The sequence below is a fragment of the Danio aesculapii genome, chromosome 18, assembly GCF_903798145.1.
Source record: "Danio aesculapii chromosome 18, fDanAes4.1, whole genome shotgun sequence".
Lineage (NCBI taxonomy): Eukaryota > Metazoa > Chordata > Actinopteri > Cypriniformes > Danionidae > Danio > Danio aesculapii.
In genome coordinates this window covers 34,248,141-34,261,451 of record NC_079452.1, presented here as the reverse complement: position 1 = coordinate 34,261,451, position 13,311 = coordinate 34,248,141, and the positions used below count along the sequence as shown (strand labels likewise).

General features: G+C 39.4%; 1 protein-coding gene across 1 annotated transcript in view; it reads left to right on the top strand.

Annotated features, from left to right (window-relative positions):
- Window positions 1-13,311, top strand: part of shank3a (SH3 and multiple ankyrin repeat domains 3a) — a 320,891-nt gene that overhangs the window by 158,764 nt on the left and 148,816 nt on the right. Inside the window, 3 exon segments of the mRNA XM_056478459.1 lie at window positions 12,615-12,694; window positions 13,119-13,160; window positions 13,295-13,311. The exon segment at window positions 13,295-13,311 is cut by the window's right edge and continues 168 nt beyond it. Coding sequence (XP_056334434.1) covers window positions 12,615-12,694; window positions 13,119-13,160; window positions 13,295-13,311 — 139 coding nt within the window.

Below are 13,311 nucleotides of genomic sequence, written 5' to 3'. Positions count from 1 at the left end.
TTATGCAAATAACCGTTTGCAAGATAATGACAGATTCCCGTGCCTTATTCTGTTATTACAGAGCAAAAGACTCTTTCCATTGAGGCTGGACTGGTTGGTTTCAACATATTTTATTTTTTTATATTTTTTAGGGCAAGGGGCAGTTCGAAGGGTCATTCTTTTACAGATAATGTCTTTCAGCTTCATTCCCATTGTCGAGCACAGATGGATGCTTTATGTAGCTGACATTTTTAAAGAAAAGCGTTGCAGTGATAGCTGTGCAGTACAGCTGATGTCAAAGCTGAGCTATAAATGAAGAAAAGTCACTCTAGATCTGCTTTTGTGATATTAAAGTGACAGTGATAAATGATTATACATGGTAAATAAGTTATCACACTATGCATTTTTAAAATAGTTAGTAAACTCTCCAGAGGTCATTCTAAAAACATGTAATTTAAATATAATTATTAGAAGTTGTGCATGTATGTGTTTACAGTATGTATGTTCTGTGTTTGTAGATATGTGACCCTGGACCTCAAAACCTTATAATAGCCAAAAATATCTAAAGTAGCTATAGCAATAGTATTAAGGGTAATGAATACAGATTTTTTCTGTATTCTTCTGATTTTTTCTAACAATTTATGTGTTGAATTTAAACAAACAAATTAAATTTAGTAATGTTCAACTTAATTTGTGTGTTTAAATTCAGCCCAAATAAATTGTTTACAATCACGTAACTTAAAAAAAAATAGTAAATCCAAGGAATCATCTTTGAATCATTTTTTTCAGTGTATAGATCTTGTTCATTGAAGGTTTTTTGTAAATTACCTACTGTAAAGATATCAAAACTCAATTGATTAATAAATTGCATCCCTGAGGACTTCATTTAAATAACTTTAAAGGCGAGTTTCTTAAAGAGCCCATATTATACATGAAATAGGGTCATATTTAGGTTGTAAGGGTCTCCAACAACAGTCTAATATGCATGCAAGGTCATAAAACACTTTTATGGTCTTATAATCTGCATTTATTTTTACCTAATTATCCCAGCGACTCCCATATGAATCGTTCAGCGATTCATTTGTTCCCAACCCCCTCCTCAGCGCGAAGCTAATCTGCGCTGATTGGACCGATGACAGCCTGCTGCGATTGGTCGACAGTGACAGGCTTCAGCACGAGACAGAGTGAAATGCCCAGCTGGTAATCAACTATATAAAAGTAGTCACAGTGCACACGCGCTTCATAGTGTAAGGCTTTTTTCACACACACACACAACCCTCCTCAGAAGAACTGGGGGAAGCGACGCGAGTCTCTCTCTCTCTCTCTCTCTCTCTCTCTCTCTCTCTCTCTCTCTCTCTCTCTCTCTCTCTCTCTCTCTCTCTCTCTCTCTCTCTCTCTCTCTCTCTCTCTCTCTCACACACACACACACACACACACACAACGCTCCTCAGAAAAACTAGGGAAAGCGACGCGAGTCTCTCTCTCTCTCTCTCTCTCTCTCTCTCTCTCTCTCTCTCTCTCTCTCTCTCTCTCTCTCTCTCTCTCACACACACACACACACAACGCTCCTCAGAAGAACTAGGGAAAGCGACGCGAGTCTCCTAGCCTCTCCCTCTCTCTCACACACACACACACAACGCTCCTCAGAAGAACTAGGGAAAGCGACGCGAGTCTCTCTCTCTCTCTCTCTCTCTCTCTCTCTCTCTCTCTCTCTCTCTCTCTCTCTCTCTCTCACACACACACACACACACACACACAACGCTCCTCAGAAAAACTAGGGAAAGCGACGCGAGTCTCTCTCTCTCTCTCTCTCTCTCTCTCTCTCTCTCTCTCTCTCTCTCTCTCTCTCTCTCACACACACACACACACACACACACACACACACACACACACAACGCTCCTCAGAACTAGGGAAAGCGACGCGAGTCTCCTGTCTCCTAGCTTACGATCGCCATAGCAACGACAAACGGCAGTGGAACGCGAGCTCACAAAAGCCTTTAACGTTAAATCCGTAAACAAAGCGGCACGCGTCGCGTTTTTAACGTGGCTTACATGTGATAAGAGAATATAAAGAGTAACCGCGTGTACTGTACCAGGTTAACAAGTAACAAAACACAATAAATACATAATTTGCAAGCTAGAGTAAACGAGGCAACAATTTTAATCGCACTTACTTACACTAGTGAATAAACCTCAACCACTGACTCTTCACAGTTTCATCTTTGGGTAGAGACTGTCAATATTATCCATCTGAGCACAGCGTGACTTCATTGGACCGGCGGCATCTGTGTGTGTGTGTCTAGTGTTTTTTCTGTGTTAGTGGGCGGGGCCGCAGGTTTCAAATCTCCCTGGTTTGCGCGCGTAACTACTGGCGAGGCTTGTGTTTCGTGGCTGCGTCATCGCGAAACACCTAATGACTCGTTATCAACACGACTCGTTTGAAGCACTATGAGTCGACTCTTTTATAGATGAATCAATAGTTTTAAACACTGTACACTTACAGATTTAAGCCTTAGCTGGATATTTCACTTCACTTAGAGCTGTGTTACACACTACATGGAAGGGCATTTTCAAAAACCCATAATATGGGCTCTTTAATATAATTTTTTTTTAACACTCATATTACTGTAACACGGGGAGTGACACAGACAACTGAAGTTCGGATCCAAGTGCAGGTTTATTCAAAGTCAGGGAAGCAATGGTCAACACAGGTGCAAACAGATGTATAAAGGCAGTCCAGAATCGTGGTCAAAGGTATCAGGCGAGAGGTCAGAAGGCAGGCGGCAGACAAGGAGAAAAGTAAACAAGGCAAAGATCAAAACACGGAGAAACAAGACTAGGGGAAACGCGTTGTAATGTCACTTTACAGATAACAAGACTCGGCAATGGAAGTGAGTGTGTGTGTTGTTTAAGTGGTGTCTGTAATCAGTCTAGAAGCTGCAACAGCTGTGGGAGTCTAATCAGTGGAAATGAGGAAGCATGTGTGTGTGTGTGTGAACGGAGTGCATGTATGAATATGTAGTCCATGAATGGCGGATTTGTAGTCCATGTGTGTTTGTGTGTGAGATTCAGCGATCTGGGAGTTATGATCGCTGATGATCGTGACAATTACAAATATTCAAATATCATTGCCAAATATCATTGTATCCTGAAAAAGCATAAATCGATGACAAACCCATTTATTCTGCTATAAGATGATGGATAAATCTTAATTTAAAAAAGCTATTTAAATGAATATTACTTATTATTAGTAATACTATAATATACAAATATTATATTGTTATGGCGGCATGGTGGCTCAGTGGTTAGCACTGTTGCCAGCAAGGTCGCTAGTTCAAGTCCCGGCTGGGTCAGTTGGTGTTTCTGTGTGGAGTTTGCATGTTCCCCTTGTGTTGGCATGGGTTTCCTCCAGGGGCTCCGGTTTCCCCCACAGTCCAAAGACATGCGCTATAAGTGATTTGAGTCTTATTAGTTTTATTTTGGCTGGAACAAAACAGTTATACAATGGAGCCCTTTAAATGTCACTTTAAGCTGTATAGAAGTTTCTTGAAAAATATCTAGTCAAATATTATTTACTGTCATCATGGCAAAGATAAAATAAATCAGTTATTAGAAATGAGTTATTAAAACTATTATGATTAGAAATGTGCTGAAAAAAAATCTCTCTGTTAAACAGAAATTGAGAAGAGGGGCTAATAATTCAAGAGGGCTAATAATTCTGACTTCAACTGTATATATGTGTTGCTATTAGCATATATTTTACTTCAAATCACAGCGTTTGTTTGTTTTATTGTTACTCCCTGAGGCTAAACCTCAGTTACCTCTGTCTTTAGACCTTGATATCACACATACGACATGAGTTTGTGCATTAGTTGGAGTTGTTCGCAGCGTGATGACAGCATGGGGACTTACTCAGTGACTTTGGATCAAGCCATCAGTCCTTTCTATCAAGCTGCTATTACCTAAAGAGAGAGAGAGAGACGGCGGGAAAAGAAGCCTCTGATTCATTGTTGACACTGGCACCCGGTGAATCAAGACACTTGCGTTCAATTTATCTCTCCATGATGGCAGTTGCCAGGGTTACCGAAGTATAGTTGGTGCCCAAGGAGGCAGTCGAGAGGAGGCTCAGGAGACGTATAGAGCCAATATATCACTTTGTCACAGCCTTCAGTATGGACACTGTATGCCTGAGGGGCTTCCTGTGGTTGATTAGGGCACGGTTGTTGTTGTGTGTGTTGGGTTCGGGAGGTTGCACATGTCTGTATGTGTGAGTTAATGCCTAAAGGTGCAGGTCAGGGTGTGTGTCAATACATTTGAATGAGGTCAGTCTTCGGGAAACACATGTTAGGGCTTAGAAACACATTTGTTCTTGTTTAAAAGAGTCGTTGTTCGTATATAAAAGTGTTTGAAAATATAGACCATGTATTTTAGATATTGAAAGTTTCATACTTTTAAACGAAAGTCACTTTTTTATTGTCTTGATTATTTCAGATACAACTGAAGATAATATTTTAGGCATGGTTGAAAATATACAGTGTGTACGGAAAGTATTCCGACCCCCTTAAATTGTTCACTCTTTGTTATATTGCAGCCATTTGCTAAAATCATTTAAGTTCTTTTTTTCTTCTTCATTAATGTACTCACAGCACCCCATATTAACAGAAAGAACACAGAATTGTTGACTTTTTTGGAGATTTATTAAAAAACTGAAATATCACATGGTTCTAAGTATTCAAACTCTTTGCTCAGTATTTAGTAGAAGCACCCTTTTGATCTAATACAGTCTTTTTGGGAAAGATTCAACAAGTTTTTCAGACCTGAATTGGGGATCAGATCCTCTCCAGTTCTGTCAGGTTAGATGGTAAATGTTGGTGAACAGCCATTTTTAGGGCTCTCCAGAAATGCTCAATTGGGTTTAAGTCAGGGCCATTCAAGAACAGTCAACAAGAAACATTCATTTATTCATTTTCCTTCGGCTTTCAAATGAATTTTTAAAGTCTACATCCCTAATCCTAACTTAATACCCTTTATACTAATTATTTTGAGTTTGAGTATTGAGTTCATTGAGCTAAAAGTCATAGTAATGGTTTATTAACAGCAAGAATTGAGCAGTTCCTTAAAATAAAGTGTGGCCAAACTAAAAATTAATTAGGTAATAATGAGCTTATAGTTCTGAAGTGAATTTAAATATTCAAGAACTTTCCTTAAAAATAAACCTTTCTACTTCAGTTTGTCATTGAAGATAAACATTTAAACCATGGCTGTAATTAGTTTTTATGAAATATTTATAATAATATTACATGAATAATGACAAGCAAAATATGACAAACATTGCAACAATGATTCAGCTATTATGGGGCAATATATATTCTGATGTTCATTTGTGACCTGATTATTTTATGCCATAACTAGCAGTGAAGACCATGTATTTGTGTAGAATCTCAACTGGTAACTTTTTGATTTAATGGTTAATTTATATTTATTTTTATGATCTCGTTTGCATATTTTAAAATGATTTTCTCATAAAATTTATGTAAATTCTCATAAACATTTCTCAAAAAATTAAGTTTAGTGTTTGTTCAAACTACTTTTTTAAAATGAGCTGAAACACCACAATTGTTGATTATTTGTTTGGTGACAACTTAATTGTTTCATGTTCCGTTGACTTATAATGGTAATAACTAATAAGTAACTTAATTAATTCATGTTGTCCCAAAACAAATAAATTGTGTGGAACCCAGCGAATTATTATTTTTTTTTTTACAGCAAAGGGGTTAGGGGTGGAGTTTGGGGCCACACCTCCTTTTCAAAATTGTACATTTTGGCTATATTCACACTGCCTTCACACTGCCTTTTTGCCTCAGATCTGTTTTTGTCTTGACAGTGTGAACAGCCCAAACCACATGGAATCTGGTCTTTTCAATTCAGATTTGCGCCACTTTCATATGTAGTATTAAATCAGACGCAGATCTGATGTTTTGCAGTGTGAACTGTTATATAGGCATTTATGTGACTTTTACATAATCATTAATCGACTTGGTTCATCATTTTGGGCTGCAAACATCATCTGCTCCTCAGTAGCATAGAATACACTCAAAGTATTTTTTTACTTATTCAAACAACGTAATTAAAATAAGCTGAAACAACACAGTTCTTGAGATTTCATTGGGATAACTTAATTTTTTATGTTCATTCAACATAAATTTGTTAAAAGTGTTAAGTTAACTTAATCGATTTGTGTTGGGTCAACATGAATGAATTATGTGGAACCCTGCATTTTTTATAGTGTAGCACACAGGGCAAATACTTTAGCACAAAAAGTTGGCTGTTCATTTTGGAAAAAAAAAACTTTGAACTGGCGCTTATTAACCAAACATTAACCTTTTAAAAAATATATTGTTCAGTTAGATTTAACATTAAAAGTATGTACATAAATATTGCATACAAAAAAGAGAAATAAAACACATAGGCCTACACAAAATATCTATATTTCCCTTAAATAATAATACATTAACAGAGCCAAATAGGAAAGACAATGATATTAAAATTATAGACAAATTACCAGTTTGTAAACATTCAGGATGCGCGTGCAGCGAGGTTGCCGAAAAAAAACGGGAGCTCTAGGATTTACAGCGAGGGAATGACATCCGATGCGATACAGAGTTTGTTGTTGTCTTAGAAATAAGTTGATATTGATTACATATTATATATATATTATCTACATAATGCTTTTAGCTTATTATAACAGTTTGTCACCCAGTGATAAGCACAGTTATTCTGCAAAATTAACTTTAAAGTGAGCGGCGTTCGTCTGACAGGTACATTTGCGATGGCACCCTCCCAGTGGATATTGGATAAGACGAAATGGCCAAGCATCCAGCCCGAAATATACATCTATCTCATTGAAACTCCAAGTGATTTTACTAAAGAGGGAAGTTAAAGGCCTAGAAGTCTTTGGATGCCTACAATGTTGTTCTGTGTGGTCATGTGCAAGAAATAATGTTCCATGATTACCAGATTCAAAACTTTGTAGTGCTAAAAACCGAGGTTCTACCTAGCCAAAAACAAGAAAAGAAGACTGAGCTATCCAAGGCCTGGGTAATCATCATCAACAATTCTGACAACGAACTGCACCTGTATGACAGGGTATGTGAACGTACATGTTTACATTTCATTCAAAGCATTCAGTGTCCGCAGTTTAACTCACCCTATTTACCTGTTTTTGCTGAAATCATTGCTGCAATCAAAAACGAGTAATGTGCATGATTCAGCATAGCGTGAACTTACCTGATATGAAATGAGAACTGCAGAGTCGAGCATTTTTAATTAGGTCCTCACTCCATTCAGCTCCCTTTTAGTCAAAGGCATCTGCAGTTGGCATTAAAAGCAGTGTGGTGTACGTGGTAAAAGTTAAGTTTTCAAATTTGGCATCCTACCGCACAACCGGTCTTTTTTTTCCAACCGGGGACCCGTGTGACGTCATGTGTGATGTAGGTTGGTAATTCCTCTATATGAAAATGATAATGAACCAACTCAGTGTTCTCAGTTCAGTCTGCGGCTGCTCATTAACACTTGATGAGTTCACCACACCGGTGGTCAGAAAGACACACACTGTGCTTATCATAAATCACAACCAGTCAAGTGTTTTTAATCACAAGAGACTTATTTTAGGTTTAAAATGCCGAAATACACATTAGTAGTAGCAGAATGACCATTTACAGTTCTCGGTTGTCTGTGAAAAGGCCAATAATCATATTAAACCTAATCTGACAATGTCCTTACTTTGTACAGTATACACATTGCCCGTAACTGTACTTTTGCGCATGCGGGTCACTTTAGGATCATGATCTGTTCACACTGGAAATCTGATTCTGTCCACATTTATAACAACGATGTGAACAGCTATGTAAAAAATCTGATCTGAGAAATCTAATGTGAGCACTAATCCTTGCGTTGTGAACGTACCCTTTCATACGAATCAAAGCCTATGAATTCATACTAATTAGTGCCTTTTCTGACAATACACAAAAATAGTTATGTTACCTTGTGATACTGGACTGGTAAAACCTCATTTTACATGCTACTGTATTAGAGTCGGATGGTCCTGAGATCAGACAGAATATAGTGTGGTGTTAATATAATTTACATTGTCATTTCTCATGCACTGCTTCATATCTATCATCTTACAAATATCCTAAAAAAAGAACACTTGTCAGAGGCCATGTATGTCTGTTTTATAATGATTGATGCGTGTGAAGTGTGGTATTGCTGCAGAGTCGGCCCATGATTTTCAGTGCTGTTTATTACAAGCTTGTGGCTGATCAATAGGAAAGCGTGACGACAGGACTCCATACCTCTCCATCTCTCATCCATTCTTACAGCCTCTGTCCGTCATTTCTTCAGTCCGTCATTTCTTCACTCTTTCCCATCCTTCTTGCTCTTTTTTTGTTTTTTTTCTCTGGGTTGGTATCGTCTCTCCGCCCCTTAAATTCTTCTCTCTTTCTTGTTACTCTGCATTTACATGCTGCAGTCGCTCTAGCCCTGTACCGCTGCAGTAATTGGAAAGCCGTCACTGAGCTCGATGTTCAGAGCAAAGGATAGATGGAGAAAGGGAGAGATAGCCGTAAAGTGTGTGGATGTGCTTGTGTGTTCGGACTGACTGATTTTGTCAGTAAAAGCAAACGTTTAGGAGTCTGCTTGCTTATGCTGGAAGGCTAGTTTTTAGAGGTCAGGTTATTAAATAGTTGCACTGTTTCAGATTAAGCACCAGAAATCTGCTGCATTTATGATAATCACTCAGTTTAGCTACTGTATATGTACAAAATTAAGCTCTTTTTGGTTACACTTTACTTGAAGAGGCGTGAGACTGTCATGATTGTAAGATTATGTGAATGAGATTTTATGCATGCTTATAACAAGTCATGAAGTGTCATTCGCTCAGTTCTGACATTGGTTATGCAAAGGTGACATTGTTTGCCATGACAACTTGACATTACCAAGACAAAAACAAAAACTTGTCATAAATCTGTCATAAACATAATTGTCATGAAGACATTATAAATATGTCATGAATTTCATAGCATCAATAATTTATTGTTTTAACTCAACTACAACGGTACGAGCCGAATTTTAAAATTACATTAAATATTATTGCCCTTCGGGCAACGCAGTGGCGTTGGTAGGTAGTGCTGTCGCCTCACATCAAGAAGGTCGCTTGTTTGAGCCTCGGCTGGGTCAGTTGGTGTTTCTGTGTGGAGTTTGCATGTTCTCTCTGCGTTCGTGTGGGTTTCCTCCAGGTGCTCCGGTTTCCCCCGCACAGTCCAAAGACATGTGGTATAGGTGAATTGGGTAGGCTAAAATTTTCCGTAGTGTATGAGTGTGAAGGAGTGTTGTGTGTGATGGGTTGTGGCTGGAAGGGCATCCGTTGTGTAAAACAAATGCTGGATAAGTTGGCGGTTCATTCCGCTGTGGCGACCCCAGATTAATAAAGAGACTAAGCCAAAAAGAAAATGAATGAATGAATTATTGGCATTCTAAAAAGGATTTGACAGCGTAATGACAATTTTAAGGAGACATTTTAATGACAAATACAGTTTGTTCCACTGAAAACGGGATCAGAAAAATATTCATGACACAAATTCAGCCTGCAGCTAGCTCTCTGCAACTCTCACATGGTCTGCTGAAGCTAAGCCTGGATGGAAGGCCACATGGGAAAGCTAGGTTGTTGCTGGAAGTGCTGTTTCGTGAGGCCACCAGGGGGCGCTCAATCTGCAGTCTGTTTGGGTCCTAACGCCCCAGTATAGTGAAGGGGACTCTATACTGCTCAGTGAATGGTGTCTTTCGAATGAGACGTTAAACCGATGTCCCGACTCTCTGTGGTTGTTTAAAGTCCCAGGATGTTCTTCGAAAAAGAGTAGGGGTTTAACCTTGGCATCCTGGCCTCCTAACTATCCCCATATCATAATTGGCTTCATCACTCTGTCTCCTCTCCACCAATCAGCTGGTGTGTGGTCTGGTGCAATAAGGCTGCCATCGTGTCATCCAAATGGATGCTGCACACTGGTGGTGGATGAAAAGATATTATTATGGCATGTTTATGACAGATTAATGAGAAGTTGTCTTGGTAATGTCAAGTAGTCATGACAAGACAAAAACAGGTTGTGATGTCTTTGTTTATGTCAAGTTGTCGTAACAAACAATGCCATCTTTGCATTTAAAATGACATGACTGAACAAATGACACTTAATAACAGTTGTCATAACCATTTTCATTCACATTCATGACATGTGTCACCTCATGATTTCAAGTAAAGTGAAACACCCCCTTCAAGTAAAGTGTTACCCAATTATCGTACTTTTTTGTGTGTGTATGAGGATCGAAAATGAATGAGGGCTTACTGCATGAAATAAACTGAAATTCAATTCAAGAAGGCTAAAACTTCCACTGTTACTGATTTCATGATTAAAGTCAAATTTAGAAACAAATGGAAAATATCCGCATTGATTCCGTTATCGGTTTCGAAAGTCTCGAAAGTATCAGCATTTAGATCTGCACGTTGCTATAGGTTTCATTCAGATATTTTTTCAGCATTGAGCATTATAAGAAATCATACACGTTTCTTTCATGAGCTTATGAATGTAGTGGGCAATTTTGTTATTGCTTGTTTGTGTGATGTGTGGTCACAAATTCTCATCATATCTCCAGATAAGCCTCATTTTGCAGCATCAGCGATTATAACAGGTGTTTTTGTGAAAATGCATAATTAGGGTCATGAACCAGCATGTTTTATCTGTGTAGCCACAATATGAATATGCAAGTAATCAGCAGTATATAATATACATAATAACAGTACATAGACACGTTCACACATATATAAAACTAACAGATATATGAGCAGTATCACACGAGTAGGCCGAGTGCCTTAGTGGCCCACAGGTGACAATATACAGCCACATCGCACTGCTATGGGTGTGATATTGCGTTTAAACAACAGTTTGACAGCATAATCGTGTTTATAAAAAGAGAATCAAACACGGAGAGTCTCAAAAACCCTTTTGTATGAGGAACTACTTTCTTCCGCCATTCGTTGACATCTGCAGCTGATGTCAGAACAGCAGAAACCGTTGCTAATTCACAAAGGTCACTTTAAAGCTAGTATTTGAATGATTCTCTAGCGTAATGTCTAAAGTGATAACAAAACAAGTGATTTTGCTCACTTGATTATAAAGTTATAAAGCTGAACAGCATGAAATGCCATCTGTCTACAGAGATTTCCCATTATTTCTCTGTTGCAATCGGTCACAATAAATAACGTCGAAAAAGCGAAAGCAAAACAAACACTAGCAGATTACTATGGTATAAATACACCACTACAACATAAAAAGAGACACATCGATTTAAAATGTCACTTACATGTTTTATAATGATTTGATCAACTGTAGTTTGAAATACGAAAAGAAAACGCAGAGTTTTTCTCTTCTAAGGGCTTACTATGTGGTCTCTGTTGCCATCTGGCTCAGTATGACAGTCTGATGGCCACCAATGTGCTGAATCTCCGAAATAATAAATATTTAAAATAGACACAAACCTTATAAATACACTGCGCAGTTTCAATTTTAACAACTACATTCTCACTTAAAAAAGCCTTAAAAGTACAATATGTTGTCCAACAGCTGCAGTATTTGTCAAATATTTGTCAAACTCTAGTGAGTCTATTGATTTGCTGTCACTCAATGTGGGCAGAGTAAAACACAAGGGTCAAGAGGCTGTACGAGTGCTGATTATACAGGATATTGCACGGCTATCAGCCAATCAGATTCGAGAACTGTTGCATAAATATATTACTGTTTTGCCAATCACAATATATGTATATGTAAGACTTATCTGTGTGTGTCTAAATACATTTAAATATATGAATGTCAAATGACAGAAAATGAAGTAAAAAAAAATCTGTTTGATATTTTTGTAATCTAATGCACTTTTTGATTAATATTAGAGGTAAAGACAGTCAGTTTATGCTGCACACCTATACATTGTATAGTTGGCATGTTTGTACCAGTTACCTCATTTGCATAACACCTTGAGTGAATCAGGTGCTAAAACAGTACAAACAAACAACGCAATCCGCAAGTGTGATTCATTCTTACTTAATTCACCCCATAACATCTGAGCCTAATGCCAGTAGAGAGGAAGTTGATGTATGTGTGTCTGCATGTGTGTGTGTGTGTGTATATGTGTGTACTTGTTTATGTGGTTTAGAAGAACAAAAAATTGTAAAATGACATGGGTATGACCTACTGTAGGTGTCACTTTAATATGGTCATTCGAAATGCTTAAATAACGTTCTTTATAGGGTCTTTTGACAGTAAAATTGTGGCATAAGTGTGTGTAGGGGTCTATGGAGTCTATGGAGAATGTAATGCCTATAGTGTGTGTGTGTGTTTGTGTGTTGCTTTATGCATGTGGATTCTTGATTCATTCCTCAATTAGTTGAAAACGGAATCATGTGTAATACTGCCGTTTCCTCTGGCGCGCGCGCGTGTGTGTGTGTGTGTGCAGTGAATGGGTGAATGAGTGGAGATGAATGAGAGAGACGGGGCTACAGTCACTCTGCCTGCAGCTGCATTAACATTCAGAAGCTGTCTTACTGACAGAGAGAGAGAGAGAGAGAGAGAGAGAGAGAGAGAGAGACGGGAGGGGAGGGAGAATTTGGAGGGCAGAGAGAGAGAGTGGGAGCGAAAGGGGGGGTAGGAGGGGCTGTTGATTACAGCACTATGAGAATGTGTGTGTGTGTGTGTTTGTGCTGTTTTAGGGGGGTGAGGTGAGTCGTGCTCAACCCCCCCACACACTAATCAATCCGGACCCCTGGCGCCCGTGCGTTGTCGTCGGCGACCGTCCACGTATGGAGAGAATGTGGAGGGCGGGAGCGCGCCGGCTCAGCCACGGGGAAACAGCGCAGCCGCGTCACAGCGTGTGCGCGAGAGCCACGGGGAGTGAACATGCCCCACTCGCGGCGAGTGCAGCCCGAGCGCTCGGCGCTGTTCGCGACAGCCAGCCGTTAACGGGAGCGAGGGGGAGGGCGGGGAGCGCTCAGAGGGAGGAGAGGTGGAAGAGAGGAGCAGAGGAGGAGAGAGGGATAGGAAGAGAGGAAGTGAGCCGCTCGCACCTGACGGCCCTGGCCGGTTCGGGGATATCGAGGAGGAGAGCCGCGCACGCACACACGCTGCACGCCTTCTCCTGGGACCATGTCGGTGACCACCGGATTTGGCTACCAGTTGCCGGGCATCACCACGGTAACCTATGTTTTTGTTTACAGCCCGGGGACGGTCCAGC